This window comes from Pararge aegeria, chromosome 18 (genome assembly GCF_905163445.1).
Source record: "Pararge aegeria chromosome 18, ilParAegt1.1, whole genome shotgun sequence".
Taxonomy (NCBI): Eukaryota; Metazoa; Arthropoda; class Insecta; order Lepidoptera; family Nymphalidae; genus Pararge; species Pararge aegeria.
In genome coordinates, this window is record NC_053197.1 from 10497402 (window position 1) to 10522765 (window position 25364).

At 35.3% G+C, this 25364-nt stretch overlaps 1 protein-coding gene across 5 annotated transcripts in view; it reads right to left on the reverse strand.

Moving 5' to 3' along the window:
- LOC120631423 (apoptosis-stimulating of p53 protein 1) overlaps positions 1-25364 on the reverse strand; it is a 395044-nt gene that overhangs the window by 41118 nt on the left and 328562 nt on the right. For all 5 annotated transcript variants that reach the window (XM_039901001.1, XM_039900998.1, XM_039901000.1 and 2 more), the window contains one exon: positions 5952-6098. In XM_039901001.1, the coding sequence (XP_039756935.1) occupies positions 5952-6098 (147 nt within the window). The remainder of the gene's footprint in view (positions 1-5951; positions 6099-25364) is intronic.

A 25364-nucleotide genomic window follows, 5' to 3' on the forward strand; every position in this document is an offset into this window, starting at 1 on the left:
ATATAAAATTATGATCGTCTTTGCATTAGGTTATATAAAAAAAATTCAGCGATTTTCTTTAATATTCTATGATTTTTTAATAAAAAAAGCCTATAAAAATCGTACTAAATGAGTAACATTATCCTACTATACGATGATATTGTAAAAAAGTTAAAGAGCTAACTGCCTGGGTACCAATTTAATTTTAAGTGTCAATGAGATGTTTATACAGAAAACACTCCGTTAACTTTGCTGTGAGAATATATCAAAATCAGTATTTTAATTAGCGATTCGGAGAATTACCATGATAACCTCACTACAGTGGATTTATTTTACTTTGGTTTGACTTAGGTAATCTAGAAGAAATAATAGCCTGTGAAATTATTATTCTCTGAGAATTGCTCATCAAATTACATTTAACAATTCAACAAGTGCCTTTCCTTGAGTGATGAACCGAGAAAGCCAATTATGAAGGATAAACAATTCTTTCCTTTAATATAAAACAATATTCTAATGAAAAAATGAAAAAAAGATCTTATAAAGTAAAATGTAAGACACAATTTTGAAATTTCCCCTTTATCTCCCCAGTACCGTTTATTATTTCAAACTTTCATCAACAGAGTTTTGTATCGTGCTTTTTATTAAAATCTTTAAGGACGTTACGGATGCAGACATTAGTAGAAAACCTGTGAAGGAAATTCGAAGCTTTCGAGATGTGCTCATATACACTAGGCCAATGCGTTCAGATTGAGGTAGAGCAGTTGCTGTTAAAAATTAACAAACAAATAAAAATATATAATTTCAAAACTTTCGTAAAGAAAGACTATTGTATGATATCAATACACCGAGAAATTTAAATTCAAATAGCATACGGAGTAAAAGTTAAACCTATATAATAATAATTAAAATTATTTTTCTAACAAGGTACGTTTTCTTTTTGAAAACAGGAGCACAAAGAACTCATACGGTAGAAAGCCTTCATTCATAATTTAATTTCTACTGCGAATTTTAACATTTGCAAGGTAAGTCTAAAATTTATTTTATGTTTTACCTCCGTTCATATTCATTTGTTTTTTTATTTTGTTAAATATTTTCCTTCAATTTCTCATGACTCTCGCATTTATTTGATAAAGGAAACGTACTGTTTAGAAACTCGCTGGAGGTAATCATTTTTTTAACACAAATTATTCGCTTTTGTACACATATATATGTGTGGCTTATATAACAAACCCTATACAATCCGTACTGTGTTTTAATTACTTTTTAGCCCGGGAAAACCAAAGATTCCCATAGGATATAAAAAAACCCATAACAAACGCTGACAAACTCGCAGGCAGTACATAGTAGTATATATTAATGTATTTGAAAGAACCCATTCCATACCTATACTCAAAGATTCAAAAAATTCAAAGATTTGTAATGTGTTGTCGTAACAAACATATTTTTGTTGGCTAAATCTTACGAGATAGAATAAATTGCTGTGGAATTGTATTATTAGTCACTCCAAAATTCTTCACATTAGTATCCACATTGCACACGTGCAACGCCGGGAGAACGCTAGTTAATACTAAGTCCCAACCTGATCAACTGTAAAATACAACCAAACTGATAGAGGAAATTAAATTTTGCCAGTCTTGAAGCTGATACGCGTTTACTAGATCAATAAAGTATAGTAAGTTCAGAGTTCTCGTCATTTTACAGTATCCGTACAGTATCCGTATCCTACACTCACAGTCGGTTTCATATGAATCCATCCACATGATACAAACACATTAAAGATAGAACTAGTAATGTTTCAAAAAGATCTTTTAGTTTCAACTTATATTCATTAACGTCAATTAAGAGCATACAACATTAAATTATAGCGCGCTCCTGTCTTTTAATAAAACGACAGTTTTATATTCACAGCGAGAGAAAATGTTATTAATGTCAAGATGTTATATTAAAACTTCGCTTGACAGTTAAACTAAAAACGTATCTACCATTAAGACTACATTAAAACTTTTAAAACCCCAAGTACTCGTATATGTAGTCCTACTACAAAGGTAGAATAAATTTGTTAAAGAGTTATTCGTGTTCTTTATATAATGCGTATCATGTTTAAGTAAGGTGTGCCTAATGGTTATTTTTAACGGGTTCTTTTTTAACTAGCGAATATTTGACGGCCGATTGGCGCAGTTTGCAGCTAACTTGCTTTCTGAGCCGAAGGCCGTGGGTTCGATTCCCACAACTGAAAAATGTTTGTGTGATGAGCATGAATGTTTGCCAGTGTCTGGGTGTTTATATGTATATTCTAATTATTTATGTAATATATTATTCATAAAGATATTCATCAGTCATCTTAGTACCCATAACACAAGCTACGCTTACTTTGGGGCTACGTGGCGATGTGTGTATTGTCGTAGTATATTTATATTTATTTATTAATATGAATGAGTTTTAAAGGCTTTTGCTCAAATACTAAGTGAGCGAATATATTGCGGCAACTACCCTGCGTATCTCGAAATCGGTGACTCAACATAACTCGATAAAAACTTAATGCACAGAAATTAAATGATCTAATATAATCGCCGTAACCAAATTTTAGATAATCTAACAGTGATAATGATTCAAAAAAGTGTAATAATATTGTAATATACAAAACAGGGAGACTATTATTACACTTTTTTGAAGAACTTTATCATAATATTAATTTATGAATGTAAGTGTTGATAGCCTAGGTGTTAGGACTTCGGCTTCACTTTCGCGTGACTGAGGTGTGAACCCCGGTACGCACATACTACCTGGTAGCTTTTCAAAACATCGTGAGGAAATCTGCATGTCTGAGAGTCCTTCGTAATGTTCTCAAAGGTGTGTTTAGTTGACCAATCCGTGCTTGACCTTGAATTCCTTGAAGACTACGGCCTAAGCCCTTATTCTGAGAGGAGACCCTTGGCCTGTAGTGGGCCATTGATATGGGTATGATCCATACTCCGTAGAAAGCCGAAAACATCGAACGTCGGACGTCATCGAGGAGACAATCGTTTGCTATGTCAAACCGACAAAGGAATCAGCTGTCACACACGGTGGATCATCGTAAAATATTATGCTATTAAAAACATAATCCTATCCCTAAATTATACATTGTTTAAGGGATTACACCATTCCTTTACGTAGCTTTAAAATTCGTATCGCCTTTCGACTTTCAAAGCATTTATTTGAGTTTCATTTTTATACTTTCCCATTATTAACGAGAAGCTATTATTAGCGAGAGCGAGAACCAAAGAATTTTAATACGTTTTAGGTGGTAAAATGTTGCTTCACGAAATACGATATACTTAAGAGGAATTCTAGGTATTCGTATAGTTTTTTAGACCAACTTTTTAAATATTTTTTTATATATTAATTTTACGCCTCTCAACGAGGGTTCAGTACGATACGACACGGGTAATGACACACACACACACATCTGATAATGGTTCTATATTTTGTATTTAGATACTGCCCGCAAATCCCCAAGTATCCAAATTCAACTGTGATTGGCTTATCTTACTCTCTACACTTTGCTATCTCCATCTCTCCTTCTATGAATGTGTACAAAGTATCATCAATTTCCATTCAGCAGATTCGGAAAAATAGGTTGAAATAAACTTCAGTATATCTTCATCACATGATCTACCCATGAGGCCGTTATCCACCACGCTCAGAATACAGAGTTTGTTTTTTATTCTTAACCACAACTTTGGCCATTGGTAGACTTCACATGCCTTAGAGAAAACAAAAGAAAACTCTCAGGTTTACTGGATTGCTCACGATGTTTTCCTTCACGGTTAAAACAAGTGATATTTTATCAGTAGCCTATAACAGTCCACTGCTGGATTAAAGGCCTCATCGGCCATAATCACCGCGGTCGGTGGTCGCAGTAGATGGAATTAGTATTATAGGGGATGCTGCTGACCGTAATTTATTATATTTAGTTTCAGTGCAAGTGATATTTAATTACATTAATTAAAAATGTATGTACATAGCTCTGAAAAGTTAAGAGGTGCGTGCCGGGGATCGAACTCGGTGCAGGCCAGCAATGCAGGCCTTAGACCGTACTACTTGGCTTTTAGGTTAAATAACGAATATTTTATACCCATTAGGTAATATTGGGAAGTCATAACAATAAAGCTCGCACTTTTTTGTTCCGAAGTAGGTAGGTAGATTCTTTCAATACACTTTCCTCTACAATGATAAAACGACAATATAATGTCAAAGGTTTAATGGAATGTAGTCGGAAACCCTATCCAACAAGCCTTTACTCTGTAGTCTGTGCAGTGAATGTTGGTGCAGTAATAATATTGTGCTTCAACTTCTACTTCATTTCCCATCGTATCTTTACTGAAGCACTTCAAACGACTGTACCTCGATGCAAATTAAATGATAATGGATGCTTCATATTTTTTTATAATACAGTTCTAGTTTTAAATAGAAAATTATGAGAAATACTGCTCGCAAGACGTTCCTGCTTCCACGACAACATCTCATCAAGGAAAATTATATTAGGATTAAATAATAATCTGACTTGTATAAAATTGTGATTGTATTTCATCATCCAAGTAATATGAGAAAACTTTTTTATAGTAATAAAAAAGTTTTAGAAAATTTGAAAATAATTCCAATTTTCAAGTAGTTGAAAATTTGAATTATTTTCAAACTTTAATACACTGCAATTTGTAAGGCTAATTTTGTTGATATTATGCAGAGGTATCAAATATCAAGTCAAAATAGGTGACGAAGTTTCGACTTCAATATGATTCTCACAAGGATGTCAAGATTATCTTCTACATTAATCATCTCATAAGACAGATATTTTATAAAGCATACATTAAAATCATACGAACTAACATATTTCAATAGAAGCCAAAAAAACAAGCTGATCATCAAGTTAACGTTGTAATTCTATGATTACCCAGATGAGCGTTTCTATTATATACAGTATATAGATTTCATTTTATGTTGAGTCTTCAAGGCAGAAGATCTGCTATATGATTTATTTCCTTTGCCTATTAGAAAAACATAACCATAAACATTAGGCCTAATGGAACAAGAGAAAAAGTTGTCCCATAAGTGTTCCATTTATACAATTTTTGTATGGAACTCTCAAAGTCGGCTGATTGGCGCAGTGGGCAGCGACCCTGCTTTCTGAGTCGAAGGCCGTGGCTTCGATTCCCACAACTGGACAATGTTTGTGTGATGAACATTAATGTTTTTCAGTGTCTGGGTGTTTATCTATATATTAAAAGTATTTATGTATATTATTCATATAATAATTCATCAGTCATCTTAGTACCCATAACACAAGCTACGCTTACTTTGGGACTAGATGGCGATGTGTGTATTGTCGTAGTTGATTTATTTATTTATTTATTTAAAGTCACCTTGACGTTAATGAATTGATAGATGAAAACTAAAGAACTCAAAAAGTTTTGAGTTTGAGTCTATAAGGTCAGCTGCCTGGTTTCATGCAGTTTCAAGTGCCAAACGCGTGTTTCTGGTGTGGATTAACTGGTACCTACTGAGATTTGTTAATTTTTTTAAAGTTAGTTAAGCGCACAAATATATCAATTCTTTCACAACTCAAAATTAAAACACGTCTTTCTACCATCTGCCTTCAGCGCATCCTTAGTTATTTTGGCCATATCACACGACGCGGAAACGAGAGCATGGAAAAGTTGATAGTGGTTGGAAATGTAGAAAGTAAACGTCCCCGTGGCAGATCTCCAACCCGGTGGTCAGATCAACTAAGAGAAACTGGTGCCCGCACCCACCAAAGACAGGACTCGATGGAGAGAGATCTTATATGACAAGATTACTCGCCATAGTAGTGATCACGATCCTCAGTCATGAGGGACCGACTTAAGAGAGAGAGAAGTGAAATTTACACTTTAGTTTTCAAGGTTTCATCAAATTTCTACATATTCAGTTTCAGTTCGTATTCATTACTTTACCTGATGTTGCCTCGCCTCTTGCTGCTTCAAGTAACGCAGCCGCTGCTCCTTGGCACAAAGCAGCTGGTGCTGGGTGTCAATTTGCTGCTGCTGTCGTAGCGCCATCGCCCGCAGTTCACCCAGCGTCAGCTCCACCCCTTCCCCCAACTGTGAAACAGAGAAGAAACATTAATAATACACTTTCATACACGCAAAAGCTAGTTAAGCAAGCTTTTTTTGCAGGCAGTTTTTTATTCCCTTTGACGTACAATATTCAAAAGTGAACAGGTTGCATTGTTACGGAATATTTTTTCTTCTTCTGATGAGATAGAGAGAAAACATTGTATAACTAATCATCACCTATAAAACTTTAATTAATAATATATAGGGCATTTAGTAAGTAAGATTTTAAAACGTTAATTTATTATAACAACTATATTAAATATATCAACGCCTAATAAAATTTTTCACGAATACTACCGTACACTTGTTGCTTCTACTGTATACTTTACCAGCTTATGTGTTAATCCAGGGTATAATCTATCTCCATTCCAAAATTCAGTCAAATTGTTTCAGTAGTTTTTCGTGGAAGAGTAACAAACATCCATCAATACTTACAAACTTTCGAATTTATACTATTACTAGGATAAACAGAATCTTTACATACCTACCTATAAATACTTTTAGTAATTATTATAATAAAGTTAAGAATCTAGAGAAAAAAAGGGGGTAAAATTGTATGAAACAAGTACTACAATACATTCATTTTATATTTAAAATCCTGCCCATAATGAATTATTAATATTCCAAGTTGCTTAATTTATTCGGCATTATGCAGATGTAGCTTATGCCATACAAAAAGTGTAAGAAAAACGAAAGAAAAATCATAATGTTATTAAAAATACAAATCAAACTCTCAACGCTAAAACAGCTCCTAAAATCTTATTTCATGAAAACATAAGGATAAGAAACATAATGATGTTTTCGGATTAACATTTAGGTATTGGTTAAAAAACATAAAAACGCTTTGAATACTTTAACGTAATTTATTAAAGTAATCAGGTAAACGTTACCTGTCTGAAAGTTCGTAACTAGTAATATAATTTTTTAGTTCAAACATTATTCTCCGTTTTTCTTGTTTAATATTTGTATTGTTTTAAATAATTGTAATGTGTCAACACGCTATCAAACTGGCTGTTTAGTTCGGTGAGACATTTAATGCAAGGTCACTAATTGAGGAGCGAAATGTATCAATAAAAAAAAGGTGTTGAGCAACGGACGAAGCGTCAAATAAGTTATTGGAAAGATTGGCCTTTGATTACGAGTAGATGTTTAGCTCGATGCCCAACAGTAAGGTTATAAATATGATCTAAATTCAAAAGTTTAAAATATATTTATTCGTTTCACTGAAATCCTTTGGTTTCTGAAAACAACGTCTGTTTCAAAATTTGTCTTTGCTTGCACGAGCAGCATATTCACTCGGGATTAGTGGAAGCTGGAAATATGAGTGTAGGACGACGATAGAGCCTGAAAGCTAAAATGTTGGCTTTACTTTCTGCAATTCAATAACATTATTGTTTTACCCTTGATCCTATTTATTTAAAGCGGTTTTACTCTTCTCTGAAACATGTAACTTGAGATTTTTAAAGAGTTTATTATGACAAGATTTTCATCGTTCTACATTAAATATACTTGATGAAGGCAACCTTACTTCGTGCGATGTATACAAATACCAACTGGACATAACAAATGGCGTCTGCGATTTGTACTAGTGGGTCACAAATTCCCCAACATTTCCCTTCGGCGCCATAACGGAAGAATTAAGATTGTCGGTCGCCAAATTTATGTAAAACCCGACACTTGTTGATAGCGTCCGTTCCGGTAACGTATCGCCGAGAATATGTTACTCATATAATATGCGGGACCACATGTTACGTTGCATATGGCCGAGGCCAACGTAAATAATGAGTGTAAAGCGCGTGCATCTGGAAAATTAATAGCCAAAATCTAGGAAGTACGCAAAATTCTACATATTAATGTGTTGTATTTGTAAAATTAAAAACAATTTTATTTTATTGGACGACAATGCTTTTTAACCTTTGAATAACAAAGAACGTATCATGAATCTTAAAAGAAAGAAAGAAAGAAAAATAGTCTTTATTGTCACACATTTGTGTAAAATGTTACATTTGTGTCATAAATTGTTAAAGATTAAAAATAAAAAACATGTGTGACTGAGGAGCTGGCTCAGTATAGCTGCATACTAAAACGCGCAGCACTGGTTTTCAGCAAGCCCCATTATCTTCGTCGTAACTGAATCTTGCTTGCACCGAATTTTTTTACTTCATAGCAAATTTTGAAAACTTTACTTGACGACTATCATACCTGATAGAAAGCAATAATGAGATCTAAGTTTGCCTAGAAAATACTTATTCACCTACTCTTGAGGTTCTTCAGATTGAATGTGACAGAAAACCCCGATACCGGAGAGCGTTTCAAACATTTGCGGTACGAGGATGAAAAGCGCTTCGTACATGTTGACTGATTGTCAACCACATAAGGATAGCACTTTTCACAGCGTCTGGCTGTTCTATAGTTCTGTGACCACGTACCTATGTAAAGTTTTGGCCGTGTTCATCAATCTAATTTTTATTCCACTACAAAATACACTTGTCTGCAAACTCAGACTGAAATGGTAGCGAGCTAAGAGCTAAGAGTATGATAACCACATTATTTTGACGGCCGATTGGCGGAGTTTGCAGCGACCCTGCTTTCTGAGTACAAAGCCGTTGGTTCGATTCGCACTACTGGAAAATGTTTGTGTGATGAGCATGAATTTTTTTCAATGTCTTGGTTTTTATATGTACATTCTAAGTATTTAAGTGTATAATTCATAAAAATATTCATCAGGCATCTTAGTACCCATAACACAAGCTACGCGTACTTTGGGGCTAGATGGCGATATGTGTATTGTCGTAGTATATTTATTTATTTTTTATTATTATTAACTTCTATATTCTGACCTATATAACAATTTTCCTCTTGTTAATGATGATACGAATAATTAAACATTGAACCAAACTCTTAGCATACTCTCCGGGGCACGAAGCGTGATTAATGGAATAAATTAGTACCGACACGTTCATCCCTTTAGTTATCGATTCATGTCAACGTAGCTTAACCAATGATTTTTTCATAAAACATGAACCGGGCCACACCAGCCTAGAATAATGTATGTATCATTCCATTAGCAGATGAGAATACAGGTCACGGACAATAGTTGGGTAAGCTTCGTCCAACTGAGATTTGTAGCAACGGAGGAAGCTGTGCTTTCTGAAAGTGCTAAATTATGTAACGCTGAAAATTGTGGAGCAAAATCTAGGCTATTATCGACATCGCTATATCTGTGATTTTCTAGAGTTGGCAGCACTAATACATTGATATTATTTGCAAAATGTCATGTACCTAACTTGCGTTGTAGTTTGTAATTCAAAATGGAACTCTGTTTTGGCGCAACATGACGCAAGGTCACATACTCGACGATTAAGATTTATTTACGATTTAGGGGAATAGTCTAGCAGGAATCTACTTGAGTTTAGATAGTTAGACCTATCTTTACCTTGTATTTCAGTTACAATGGTTACAAAGCAGTTATACCCTAGTGATCAGATCTTCGGTCAGTGGCATGCATACAGGGTATGCACAGGGTATGCATTAAGCAGACAGATAATATAAAATGAAAAAAATCTTTAGTGCGAGTTATAAAAACCTTAAGGATAGGCATTGTTAGAGTTATAAAACGCCTACCCTTAAGTTTTTATAACTATGTATTGGAGATTTTCTTGTGCATACCTTCTATGCACGCCACTGTCTTCTGCCCTAGCCTGTCCTATCGGGGGGGACAAGTTTGAATAGTCAAGCCCAAGGGTTCTCCATAATGTCCTAAGGGCGTGTGAAGGCTTCTAATCCACACTCAAGCGTGGTGGACTACGGCCTAAATCCTTCTGGATTCCAAGAGGAGACCCACAATTCCGTCATACATTGCTTTGGTGTAATATTTACCATATACGCATCGTGCGGCGCATGCATCGGGAGCTCTTAAAAGGAATATTTCTATCCGTTTTTGTAAACAATTTCATTAATTTTTCGCTCTTATTAGTCGAAGCGTGATGTTATATTGCTTATATATATAGCTCTCCTCAATGAATGGAATCAATCTAACACAAAAATATTTTTTCCAATAGGTTTAGTGGATCCAGGAATTATTCTTTGGCACTATCCCGTTCTCTTGCTTTAAGTCCTTTCTACAAATGTTGCCTATAAGAGATTGCTTACAGCAATAAGGCCGCCTTTGCATGTTTATATTGTTTACTGTATACTCCTTAATGTTTCTTTCTCTGTGTGTTTACGTGCAATAAAGTGTTTCTTCTTCTTCTTCCCTCCAACCTCACAAACTTTTCCTTTTTATAATATTTGTATAGATAGCCTCCTAATGTAGATAAGATATTGTTAACACTCAAACGATCTTGTAATCTAAAACTATTATTCTTGGTACTTACTTACTAAAAGAGAACTTATTGATCTAGCGCATAACCTTCAAACAATACTCGTAATATTAGAGCGTTAAGTTCATTTTCCACAAGACATTACGAACAAAGAGGCTATATGAAAGCTGCCCGTAAAAGTAGGTGTGTGCATACTATGTAAAGAAACAGAAATAGGTTAACGACAAAATAATGCAGGCGCGGTGCCTTTGAATTACGGTTACACATGCGACGTCATTTTGCATGAGAATGCAAATATAAGGGTCGCTTCTTATCGGTTCGATATTATTGAGCTTACATTTAGATTAAATAGTGTTTCTCTTTATATTTTTGTATCAATCCCAACGTAAAATAACAATATTAAAATCATTACATTCCTTTATGAGCGGACAAGTGCTTTTTAAATAGAATAATAATGTTTATAAGAGAAGAGATCTTTATAACGGCAATAAAACCTCGTTATGGAATTCTTTAGCAAGCGTTAACGAGATACCTTAAGGCATATTAAGATTTTCGCGAGTCGCAATAAAATGGTGGCTTTTTAATTACATTTATGTTTCTTTAATTAAAATTTGATTCATCACGGTTAATTAGAATGTTTAAGCTGACTTACAGCTTATACACTGATAGCGGAGTTACTGAGTGGAAACGATAATCCCAATGGTATTATTTAAGATGTTAGGCACTCTCTTTATTATCTTAGGAAGTAAATCTAAGTATTCTGACTGTACCACAGGAGAGATTCCTGACAGTTATCCGTGGATACCACAGTTTGGTTGACCTGCTAAGGCTGATATACCGACTTTGTGTATAAGCTTGAATGCTCAGGCCGCTTAGGGGCGGTACGAAACACATATACATTCATCTCAATAGACACTGCGAAGAAAATGCAAAATGCAAGAAAATAATTCATACATAATTAATCTATGGAATCATTTAATGAAGACTATAAAGCGAACTGAGTTTCTAAACGATTCATGCGTTATATTTTTAAAGAGAGAGAAATAGCAACACCAATTAAAAAAGATAGGTGGTTCGTTTTTTAAAGTACCGCACTAGTATAAACATTAAACATCTCCATATTTAATTCTCCTCTGCGTCTTTGTAACGCGCTTTTTCATACAATTTATTCGATTAACAAGATGATATAGTTTAAATTTCACTATTAATGTAAATTTCAACTATAATTTTTTTTTATTTCACTACAAGTTAGCCCTTGTACGTAAACGTACTGCAATCTCTCCTGATGGTAAGTGATGATGCAGCCTAAGATGGTAGCGGGCTAGCCTTTTAGGGAGTATCAATAATATATTATGAAAATTAAGCTTAATTTTCATAATATGTTATGGATTTCCGTGAAGTAACGCCTGCTTCTATCCAATAGTATAGGAGTCATACCCCTTATCGGTTTCTACGCAAAATTGCACCGGAACACTAAATCGCTTAGCGGCACCCTACTAACATAGACATGTTAGTAGGGTGGTAACCAGCTTCGGCCAAAGCCTCCCACCAAACCAGACCAGAGAAAATTCAAATTATCAATTCCCGAATTGCCCCTGCCATCAAACCCGGGACCTCCAGGGATCCTCCGGGATCACCGATACGCCAGGCAGGTCGTCAAATCATCATGCAGTGATGAAAGTTGAAATATAAATGAAATTTACATTTATAGTTAAATAATTTATTTTACGTGCAAATTAAGAACACTAAAGAAAACCTTACCCAATATCTCACTAGATGGAAAATCGTTTTCTATGCCCGCCCAATGCTTTTTTATTTCAAATTAGTTGTACAAATAAATGTCGTTTCTTCCTTCGGTTATTTTTTGCAGCCCTACGAATCGGTTGGGTTGACGATTAATAAAATCTCACAGCAAAAATATATACTTTTTTTATCACTCGACACTAAAAAGCTACAAATTAGAAGCATATATAGAAATATTTTTAAAATACAAAAAAATTAGAATGGAGTTATCTCAATGTATTCGTATCTATTGAGATATTTGTATACTCGTTGAATCTATTACTTCATCCTCAGCCTTCTAACGCCCCACTACTGGGCACCGGCCTCTGGAAGCAGATAGGTTGTTAGAGCAAGGACCCACTACAAAGCTCCAATGCGGGTTGTCGGGTTTAACGACTATTTTCACGAGTTAGTTATAATAACCGGGACCGATACTGCCACGGGTTACTGTGCTTTCCGCGATACGGGGTTGAGAATTCTACTTACAGAAAAACTACCTCTTAACAAGTTTTGACCCGACCCGGGATACGAAACTGGGGCCTCGCTGTTAAACATACTAAGCAATAGACCAAAGAAGCAGTTAATAGTTATTGTTGTCAAATCAAGTTTTTGGTTATAATAACTATTTTAGCTTTGCGTCATTAAGTCAATGGACGATGGGTTAGACGGCCGATCGGCGCAGTGGGCGGCGATCCTGCTGGCTGTCCAAGGCCGTGGGTTCGATTCCCACAGCTGTAAAATGTTTGTGTGACGAACAGGAATGTTTTTCAATGTCTGGGTGTTTGTACGTACAATATAATTATTTATGTACATTACTCATCAAGGTATTCATGTTAGTACCCCTAACACAAGCTACGCTTACGTTGGAACTAGATCGCGATGTGTGTATTGTCCTAGTATATTTATTTATTTATTTATAATGGGCATTCTAGCAAATTAAAGATTACCAGCAACGTAAACTATAAGAATGAATTAACTCAAACCTAACTTCAGATTCTGGTACAAAATATTATATACTAGCTGTTGCCCGCGACTTCGTCTGCGTTTGTTTTTGTTTTTTGAGACACACGGACATTAAATTTAGGTTTAGTTGTACTGAAATTTTTAATTTGTATATTCTTATAAAAAAATCTATTCGCATAAACAATAGCTGAAAGGAACTGTCTGACCAGTCTCAGCTCCTCGTATCACTTACAAAAAATAGTAATCGTTATAGGTCGAAGCGAAATCGCATTGTAAGTTGATTTATATGCTAAAGGTTAACATTTCTATCATTTTTTATATAGTCCTTGCGTGAAAGCGTAACAAGCAAACTTACATTCACATTTATAATATACTTGTAAAAGTATACATTCCGTGTGTTGTAAAATTATACATTCGAAGGTACTTCTAGTCTAGTTACTATCGAACTCATTATAAAATAAACTAGCAGATTAATTTCGACCAAGACGAGGAAAACATTTGAAGATTCATTTGAACATAGCATTGAATTTGACGAAAGTCACGTGGGATACTCCTGAAATGGAATGCCATTTGGCTTGGGGTCAACCACAACTCCTACGTTTTCGGGACATTCAATTCGCATTCATTATTTAGTTTTGCCAAGACGTATTTAGATAATTTGTTTTACACCGTACTCCTGATCCCAGATATTTACCTACAGTGAAGAGTATTCATGTTTTCATCACCGTCCCACTACAGAGCACGGATCTCCTCCCACAATGAAGGGGTTAAGGCCGCAGTCCACCACTCTGGCCCAATGATGGACTATGCTTGCTTTTTGCATACTTTATTAAATTCAAAACTACGCTTCAGTTCTATAGTTGACAGTTATTGAGTCGAAATGTGCCAGCTCTCATTAAAATCGTTCCATTGAAATGTGGAACGTTTAAAATTCGAATTCATAGTCAAGATAGGGGCTAGGGGAACATTCATTTCATAGACAATAAGGAACCGAACACCGATTTGCCAAATGTTAGGGAATGAATGCTGGCTGACCAAATTTTGACATTCAAGTCACCATACAACCCTCTACACCTTTCGCATACAGCGTTATCATTATAAACAATGTAATAATGTATTAAAGGTTCTTCAATAATTGTCTACAAAAGATGAAAACGCTCAAAACATTCAACCTTACATATTTTTGTTGACTTTTAACCTATCGTCTAGGAATTCTAGTGTAAGATTAATTTAATTACGTTTGGTACTCAACGATACTTCAAGAGATAAAAATAACACGTTACAAAATTTTAGACAGGAGGACCTCTGTTTTAAAGATTGGCATCCCCAAAAAGGTCAAGCGGTACTTCGCGGCCGAACAGGTTCTTACCTTTTTGATACGTATTCAACTAAAATATAAATTCAAAAGTAGCCAACTGCGTATTTTTCAATATAATAATTATTTTGGCTTTCTCCCATCTACATTTAACGTTAAAACATCTTTGCTCCTAATTAATTTCGATCTAAAAAATAATAAATTGCATCCGTAATTAATTTCGATGCTCAAGTAAAGTTCTCCCATTAAATTGCAGCGAGGAGTCATTAAAGTTTGACAAAGTTTTAGGGTCAATTAGCGTCCATTCCATATGTTTACCACAGTTGAAAATTTGCTAACCACTTTGAGAGCAATTCCCGCCTCAAAGGTACGCTCTCACAAATTATTGCTCGCTTAGGGTAAAACTGACGCCTTAGACTCTAAACTCTCCTGGGAGCTATTCGTGGTTTTCGTTACTCAAATTCACGACGTGCCGTAGCTTCCCACTAAATTTGATAAATGAGTTTTTCCAAAATAAATATTTAGGATGCGTGAGATAGTTAATTCTCGAATACGTATAACTTAAAACCTCTTAGAGTTAAACTCTAAGTCGGTATGACATCTTTAGAAAACATCGTTATATTTCAGCCAATTTACAGAATACTATAGTAAAATATACACTAAAACCATCCATCAATACTTACATCCATCGATCCAAACATCCATTCTCACAAACTTTCGCATTTATAATATCAGTAGGATGGCACGCATGCTTTCGATCGTTGTGCCATATGCCTTGCGACTTGCTAGTATCTGTGAAGTTATGTCCTTTACCTCCGACAATATTTATCAGAGCTTCATTAAAATTAGACAATACATGCTAGTTAGAATACACTTTCAATTAAAAAAAGAATGATTAAAATCAGTTCAAATTTAACGGAGCTATGAAGTAAAATTGATAAAAATTTTCATCCGGTTTCCCCGAGAAAATTGTTTATCGGGATAAAAAATATTCTATATGTTGACCCGAAGTACAGCTACCACTATACCAAATTTTATTTAAATCCGTTTAGTAGTTTTCACGTGATGCCCGGACATACAGACAGACAGACAAAAATTAAATAAAAATCTGTTTTGGACACAGTATCGATTATAAAGCATCCCCCGATCAAAATTTTCAAAATATATTAAAAGTACAGAAATATTACATTTACAGTTTTATTATAAGTATTTATATAGATAATAAAGAAGATAGAAACACGCGAAAAGTTTAGCTTATAAAGTTGAAGTAGTTTGTACCTTACTCCATTAGATACACATAAAAATTAAAATTTATATTTTTAGGTTAAGTTAAATACTCTGGACATAAGGTTTTCCTTGCAACGTGCTGCAATATTTGTTTCGCAATTCGCGATGGAATGATATCGTTAGTTTCGTTACTTTATCCTCAAGTCATTAGATTATTCGTTATTTTTCGACACTGTATTAATCCAAGCACCATTTATGTGCTCGCGAGTGTTATGAATTAAAGGATAGGTAACCTATGATTTCCTGATGATTATAATTGTTAAAGTTCGCAAACCAATCAGCAGCGTGAAATACAGAAATATCGCTATCAGTCTAATCCCTAAGTGAAAAGGGGTGTGGTGTGATGGGTACCTGGGATTTACTCTTGGAAACTTACTGGTTCTTTTATACAAAGAACTAAAATATAACGTCCTCACTCTGCCCGCATATTTCCAACTCAATTAACTTTGACAGCTATCAATTAGAAGTAAAAGTTTATGATTTACCAAAGTTCAAAGGAAATGTGTATGACAGTTTTAGACATGGCACCTGTTCGAAATTAGAAGTGGAAAATCTTTTGATGTTAGCATTAATTACTTAGTTATTAACACAATTTGACTCTGTCTAAAACGATAAAATATTCTACTTAAGAGATAATTACAAAAACATTCTAGTAACTTTTTCAACGTTTTCGTGTTTGAAATGTTGGTTTTGAGGTATTATAACGTGTTCATAAATGATATTATCTTTTGATAAAACATGAAAATTAATTTATTAAATTATATAGAAATACACACAAGGAAAAGTAATAAATAACCATGAACACACGAGTTATTCAAGTCGCAAAATAAACACAAATTTTAATAAAAGCGCCAGTGAAGTATGTGCTTTAGGTAAAAAGGTCGTTTCAGACGTAATTAAAGCTATTCAGCAAACATGAGTGTAATGAAGGAGCTGAGGGAATATGGCGAGCGATCAATAAAACGTGCTTCGTGTGGGCTCGTCTTTATGACAAGGTTATAATAGCTTTAAAATATAAGTTGGTAGAGTTCCATGAAGTCTTTCGTTCTTTAGATATATTGAAGAAATACCAAGTTTATTTTTACCTGACTACTGCGGGAGGGGAAACAGTCTTTATATTGGTTGTTTTCGTACATTATAACATTTGTAACCAATTGGAATTACATTTAATAAAAATTCTAAATAAATTTATTTCAAGTAGAATTTTCCTTTTTTTAAAAAAAAAAAAAAACATATACAACGTAAGTTTTTTTATTAAATTAAATGATATAAAACGCGGATTATATTAAATGATAAACAACGTGTTGATGAAAACCGAAATAAAACTTCACAGACTTGGGAGGTACATTATAGACTTATCTGTGAAACCGAATACCTTGATTTACCTGTTTTTAGTAAACCCTAACTAAAAGGTGACTGACTGACTGACTGATCTATCAACGCACAGCTTTAACCACTTGACAGATCGGGCTGAAATTTTGCACACAGGTAGGTTTAACAACGTAGGCATCCGCTAAGAAAGTATTTTTGAAAACTCCATTCCTAAGTGGGTTAAATGGGAGATGAAAGTTTGTATAAAATTCTTCATTTATCAATATAGTTTTCAAGCTAAATCCATGAAACTTTGATTTTAGGTTTTCGATTAAAAATAAAGAAATACGTCTTTCGAAAATTTAAAAAATTCCAACTCCAAAGGCTAAAGGCTCCTAAGGCTAAATTTTTATGAGTTTCTGATTTTTAAAGAAATTTACGTTCATATTTTTCTATTTGCAGCACGACTTTTTGTATATACCAAATCAAAAATTGAACTTAAAGTGAGCGAAGCCGCGGGCAAAAGCTAGTTTAAATATAAATCGCTTGACTCTCACACATGGGCCGTACCTCAAAGAGAATAAATCACAGTGTAGGTGCGGCAAGACTCATTGGTTTACTGAATTTATTTGTAAGTCGACCTCACAAAAAGACGTTTATTATGTTGTGAAAAAGTGGGCAAGCCAGGCTGATGAACAAATCGAGCTTTTATTCACTGGTTTGACTGTAGACCTGAGTGATGAGTAAACTCGATTTAAATATTTTTTCTCCGTTATCGACGACTAAGGGATTTTAATGATTTTAATTATTATTTGTACAGTTTATAGTTTGAGTTCAACATATACTTATGAAATACCACAGACTTAAAAACATACAGAAACCGTGTACAAACTAATATTGAAGCATCAAAAACCACTTCACTTTAGAGTTGTTTCTCGAACGAACGGTTTGTCACTTCATACCATTTAGCAGTTGAAAGTAATTATTTTACCTCTAATGTTCTAAACTTTTTCCATAAAATGGGAAAATGGGAAAGAGTGTGTGAGCTAGCAACATTCCGCGGGTGTAAAGTGAAACGTGAGCCGGGTGTTTTCACTGTTTCTGGACACGAAAATAATGGCTGTATCAGGATTCTTTATGTTCTTTATTCTGTCACATCTGTTACATCTATCGGAAATTATAAGTTTAAATTATTAAATTACCTATAAAAGTATCATATCTTCCCTTTATTGAAGTAGATTTCCTTAAAATAGAGACAACTATAGGAATAAAAAATATTAAGATTTGTATGGTATTATCAACCAATTTCTATGTCACCAATGTTTCCGAAAATACCTTTTCCTATCATTTTACGTCATACCGGGCAGCGGGAACGCGAGAAAAAAATATTACGTCCCATCAATATCTTGAGACGACAAAAAAGAATGATCAGCAAAAATGGTTTCCTTATATAATTTTTCATTCTTCCCTTATTATGGAAACTTATAATTCAAAAGTATATAGAAAATATAAAAATTGTGATAATTTTTTATTTGAAATAGAAGCAGTGATTGAGCATTGTACTCGTAAAGTCAGCCTGAGGATGCACCGATATCTGAGAAAGCCGTTCTTAAAGAATGCATTTTGGAAGATCTGTGTGATGTGTTTATAATGATTGAAGAAATTATAAAGCGCAAATAATACACAGAATACAGCTTTCCTTGTTATAGTTGCTTACTATAGCAAAAATGTTGGTGATAACTTATTAAATTACTAATTGAAATTTAGTAAGTAATACTTTAATACATAGCATATCATATAGTAATGAGGTAGTCGACTGAAATTCCCTATAGTATTGTTAAATATCAATAATAAAGTTATGTTAAAGGTAAGTTAAAATGTTAAAGGTAATTAGTTGGGGTCCCAAGGTGCTGGAATGGCAGTCCCGAACTGGTAAGCGCAGCGTTGGTCGGTCCCCAACAAGGTGGACAGACGCCATTAAGCGCGTCGCAGGTAGCCGCTGGATCGAAGCGGTTCTGAGCCGCCGTGGAAATTGGAACTCCCTACAAAAGACCTATGTCCAGCCGTGGACGTCTATCGGTTGATGTGATGATGATGATGATGAAGTTAAAAGGGTATCTATAGTATCTATTAAGTGTAATTTAACTTCGATGGTAACAATACAATCCTATGAAAGGGGTATGGTAGTTTATGTCGTGTGGTGACTGCGGTGAGGCCAGAATACCATTTTCACCAATCCTCCTCTTCCAAAGGGTCACGTAGCAGGCAACTGAGGGAATAAAAAAAGCAGCTTTACTACTACCATCGATCGCGATCACCAACCTGTCTGCCCAGAACGCAGCGTGGTGACTATGGGTAAATTAATCCCGGGCCCTCCCTTTAGTAGAGGCCTGTAGTCCAGTGGACTGTTACTAACTATTAATGGTAGTAGTTTTTAGCGGAATCCGATGATCTTCAGTTCACACAGTAAATGCTTGGCTTGCACGCTTGGCTGTAAGACTTTGCAGGTAGGGTAATAATAAACTAACAACTTAACCCTACCACACTATCAAAATGTTTTCCTAGAAATGAATCTTAAGTAAACACGGTGAAAATTATAACCATCATCGAATCAAGCGATTGACTTCCACTGCTGGACATAGATCTTTTGTAGGGCTTTCCGAATTCCTCGATTCTGGGCCGCTTGTATCCACCGGATCCCCGCGAATCGCTTGATATCGTCTTTCCACCTGGTTGGAGGTCAACCAACGCTAAGTTTACCGGTGCGGGGTTGCAACTCAAACACCTTGGAACTCCAACGTACATCAGCTCTCCGAGCTATGTGCCCCGCCCATTGCCACTTCAGCATCGCGACTCGTTGAGCTATATCGGTAACTTTAGTTCTTCGACGGATCTCCTCATTTCTGATTTGATCGCGTAGAGATATTCCTAATAGCCCATAGTTAGACGAGTACCTAGTTTTCAACGCGGGAGTGAAAACCCCGTACTGTAGTGAAATGGTCTTCATATAAGAGTAGATAAAACGTGTAGTAGTACATGCTTTACAGTCGAGGACTAGCTCAGCTGTCTGAGCACCTATAATCCTGCCAATCTACAATGAAGTAGCTTAAGACCTCAGATTCTCGGAGATGAAAGATTCCAGTTTAAAAGAAGTGAGTTTTATTCAGAAAACAAAAAAACTTGTGACTAAGGTTTCATTCTGGAAAGTAGGAATGTCAAATTCGCGACTAGGGGCCTGTTTCACATCGTCCCGATAATCTTTAACTGATTGCGAAATTTCACCTTTTGTTCGTTTTTGTATTGGAAATCTTACAAGATACCTATATTTATCTTTCAATGAAAAGTTTATTCGGAGGTTGTAAAACAGTTCTAAGTAATTGTTTTATTAAAGTTGGACTTAAAATATGAATAAATTTACTCGTGTAAAATAATTCATATTTTACGCAAATCCATAACACCATATCAACCCATTACCGGCCCACTGCAGGGCACGGGTCTCCTCCAACAATGAAAAGGGGTTAAGGCTGTAGTATACTACGCTGGCCCAGTGCGGATTAGCGGAGTTCACTCACCTTTGAGAACATTATGGAGAACTCTCAGGTATTTTCCTCACGATGTTTTCCTTCACCGTTGAAGCAAGTGATACTTTAAGTGCTTAAAACACACATAACTTAGGAGAGTTAGAGGTGCGTGCTGGGATTCGAACTCCGAAATAGAAGTCGAGTCCAACCCCAGTGGGTAGGACTCGACTTCACTTTCTGGGTTCAAAAAGGCTTTCACCGCTTCCTTTTCACCAAATTCATCTGTGTATCAAAAAATATTTACACCATAAAAAAAATGAAGCCAAGATGATGCTACCTACTGAAAATGCTGGCATCAAGAAATAATTAGTCTTCAATGTTTTATTAACAGACTTATTAGTTCATGATGAGATGCGACCGTGCTGTAAGCGGTTTGGGCAAGGGCGGAGTTGGGATTTCCGTCGGAAATTTGAACGCATATAAATATATTTGAGTTTTACAGGTTTTTTATACTATGATACATCCATACTAAGATAATAAATTTTAAAAAAATCTGTTTTCTTGTGTGTTACCTATATTGCCCACAACAACGCCAGAAGATATTTCCGTGATATTAAATCATATCTTGCTTTAAAATAGCTTATACCATGAAGTCAGACATATGAATCTTTCAATCCCAACAGTTTTCACGGGTTTAAAAAAAAAAAACAAGAAAAAAACTTGTTCGAAGTCGTGGACAAGAGTGAAATCAGTGAAAAGTTTATTCGGAGGTTGTAAAACAGTTCTAAGTAATTGTTTTATTAAAGTATGACTTAAAATATGAATAAATTTACTCGTGTAAAATAATTCATATTTTACGCAAATCCATAACACCATATCAACCCATTACCGGCCCACTGCAGGGCACGGGTCTCCTCCAACAATGAAAAGGGAGTAGTAGTAGTGTTTTGTTATCGTGGTTACGAATAGATACTGGGGTTTTTTTTTTTCACTACAAGTTATTCCTTGACTGCAATCTCACCTGTTGGTAAGTGATGATGCATTCTAAAATGGTAACAGGCTAACCTGTTAAAAGTATGGCAGTTATAACAATCCCATACCCCCAGTTGTTTCTACGCGATATCGTACCGGAACGCTAAATCGCTTAGCGGCATGTCTTTGTTGGTACGGTGGTAACCATCCACGGCCCAAGCCACCTACCATCCGTAATATAACGATCGAGGTATGCTAAATCGATTGGGGGCACTTCTTTGTCGGTAGGGTGATAGCTACCCACGACCGAAGCCTCCTACCAGATAACGTTCGAATGCAACCAAAGCTTGAGTTTCCTTTCTCAATCTCTCATATCCCAGGTCATAGATTACAAAATCTCGCTTAATTTTAACATGTTTACATTACGTCAGTTTAATTGTTGTAACCCTCACTTACGGGGCCTAAAATGTATTAAAGCGTTTGAAAATACTTATGAAATATGCACGACGCGACGTCTTGTTTAAAATTTGTCGTGTACAAGAATTGTTTGGATAAAATAGTATTCTTAATGCGAGGCCGGTAAATTTACGTTACCTAATGAATATTTAGAACAGCGTGTTACGTGTCGACGGAGCAAACTTTGATAATTAATTTTCTTAGCCGCGCATAAAACGACCAAAAATTGGCTAAGCTGGAGTCAATATTACGTGAAGGGCTCTGTAGCTATTGATGATTGAGGAGGCTTCATTGACGCGCGCACTCCGTACCCTCAATGTGATAGCCGAGAAGACGGATTTATTTTGTTGCACTATGAGTGAACTCACAAATATAGCGATTTGGATTTTATCATATATATTATAGTTATATATATTATTAAAATTTATATAACATGCTGCATTGTCGTATAAGGATAACTTTTTCCTGTAATGACAAAATGTAAGATTGGGAATAAATAAATAAATGATTATTATTTCGATAATCTTCTCTGTCTCATCTGTTTATAAACTAAGCACAGGGCTTCGTTTGTATAGTTATAATAGACGGGCCAAGCAGATGGCCCACCTGATGGTAAGTGGAAAACCATTACATATGACGGCCGGCCGATTGGCGCTTGCAGAAGTTTGCAGCGACCCTGCTTTGGAGCCCAAAGCCGTGGGTTCAATCCCCACTACCGGAATTTTTTTGTGTGATCAGCATTAATGTTTTTCAGTGTCTGGGTGTTAATATGTATATTCTAAGTATTTATGTATATTATTCAAAAAATATTCATCAGTCATCTTAGTAGCCATAACACAAGCTACGCTTACTTTAGGGCTAGATGGCGATGCGTGTATTGTCATCATATATTTATTTATTTATATAGAGACAGAAACACTATGCAGGGCATGCGAGGAACATATCCTGGCCAGTGCTGCCCAGCATTTGTCTACCTGCGTAGGTGTTAAGCCTTATTTTTGTACATACCTACTTATGCGAAATAATTATTTATCTAATCACTATTGTTACTGAATACAAATCCAGACCGATTTCACGAGATCAAACTCGGCAGGTCTATGGTACTATAAGGTATTTTTTAATTAGTAGACTGGCTCCATGATACGGTCGTATACTGAACCCTAAAAGTTGTAGCACGTTTAAAAGCCAAATAAGGTGGTGTTGCAATATAGACTTTGTGGCTTATAAATTAGGATTCAAATAAAACAAGTACTTTCGTGGGCGTTTAGTTATTTATTAGAGCGTCTAATTACATGACACGTCCCGTTATGATCACTATGTAATATTTTATCCCAAACAACGTATGTCAAGATGACGATGTCATTTTGCAAACAAACACCTTTTCTACAAAAAAAAAAAATAACTTTCTATTATATTTTAGCTACTAACATAATACTTAAATTATATAGTAACAATTGTGCCCTAGCTGCTATATAAATAAAATTTTAAAAATAAGGATTTTTAATTCTTTTATTGCTGATAATAAGTGATGGTACAGTCAAAGAAGGTGTAGCGAGCTAACATTTATATTTAAACCACACCCCTAATCGGTATCTAAGCGACATCGTGCCGAAACGCTAAATCGCTTAGCGGCACGTCTTTGTCGGTAGGGTGGTAACTAGCCACGACCAAAGCCTCCCAACAGGCCCGACCAGAGAAAATTTAGAAATTATAAATTCCCAATTCAAACTTCCCCTGCCAGGAATCAAACCCGGAACCTTCAGCTTAATACCGCAGCACTCACCGCTGCGCTATGGAGGTCTTCATTAAAGTAAACTCAATCATCGTCAATTTGGATTGGAGAGTTAAATAAAAATCAAATTTTAATAGAATATGAGAATTTCTAAGAAAATTGAGCTCTCATAACGAAAATAGCACTTGATTGCAATTTCACCTGGTGGTGAGTGGTATCTAAGTTGTAAGCGGTATTGCCTGTTATAATATGCTAGTTTTATTAAGCTCATACCCCTAATTGGTGTATACGCGGCTTCGTACCAGAAAGCTAAGTCGCTTGACGGCACGTCCACCAGACGCTTTTAAGAAATCATATTGAAATAGTATTCCACAATAACTGCTATTCACACTCGAAGCGCGTGTTAGGAAATAGGGAATTATAGCACTTTATCTATGATAAACCCGATGATTATATTAAATATCAACAAATCATAGTTTGTATACTCATTGATAGTGTACCTATTGAAAATAGAATAATGGCCTTTAGTAGACTGTCAAAGAAAAATATAGGATCTATGGCGGGAGACGCGAGTTTGACAAGTTCGATTGGCGGGAAAGAAAAGTTAGCACGGATTTTAATTAATTAATTGAGAAAAGGAGATTAAGTAAAGTATTGTGGATAGAACGTTACAAATTGGGAATAGATGATTTATAATGGAAACGATATACTTAAGGAAATATTGTTGTGACGAAACAAGAGTCGTATGTATTGGTGATGGAGTTGAGATAAGTTGTTGGTACTATGTTGGTACCTGATGTTGCATCAGATAAGTATATCTCTTATATCCTTTGGGTTATTCAGGTATACAGATAGCGTATGTAGCAGAGGTTGCTCTATACAAACAATTTGTTTCAAAAGTCCTGATGTTATAAGTGATCATAGTAGTTATGTTTGACCTGTCTTATATGTCTTGTATCAAAGGGCCTAGCGTTATAACATATGATAATGTTGTAATTGTGTTTATAAGTCTTGTTTTAATTGATTGAATAAAAGAGCAACGGTAGAGTTTCTTGCCAGTGGTCTTCTCTGCCGAAGACAGCATTCCGAACTGGTAGTAGAGTCATTTGAAGGTAACAAGTAATATGAATTATAGAGAAGCTTAATATACAGTATTAGAGTCAGTCCAGTTGTTTTATTTCACTTCTTGGGAAGTAGGGTTTATAGAGTACAGACCCACAACACTGCTCTAAAGCAGGTTGGTGGGCTTTAAAGATTTCTTTTATAAAATGAATACTTTAATAGGAAGGAAGAATAATAGTCATGAGAATAAATGATTACTGCTAAGAAGTATTTAGCTTCAATAATACTGTTAATTAATGAAAGATCTAAGTGCCATCCTGAACATTGTGGGTATTATAGTGAATATCGGAATACCTGGGCCTTCCATTCTCTATATTTTTTTAGCACGCGCATAGAAAAGAAACGGCGACAGTCTCTTTGCAACGATATTAAAGATCTGGTGGCCTAAGTCGTCCAAGAACGCATCCCGATCGTCTGAAATCAGCCAAGGGAGGTACTCCTTAAATTCAACAGCGACTATAATTCATA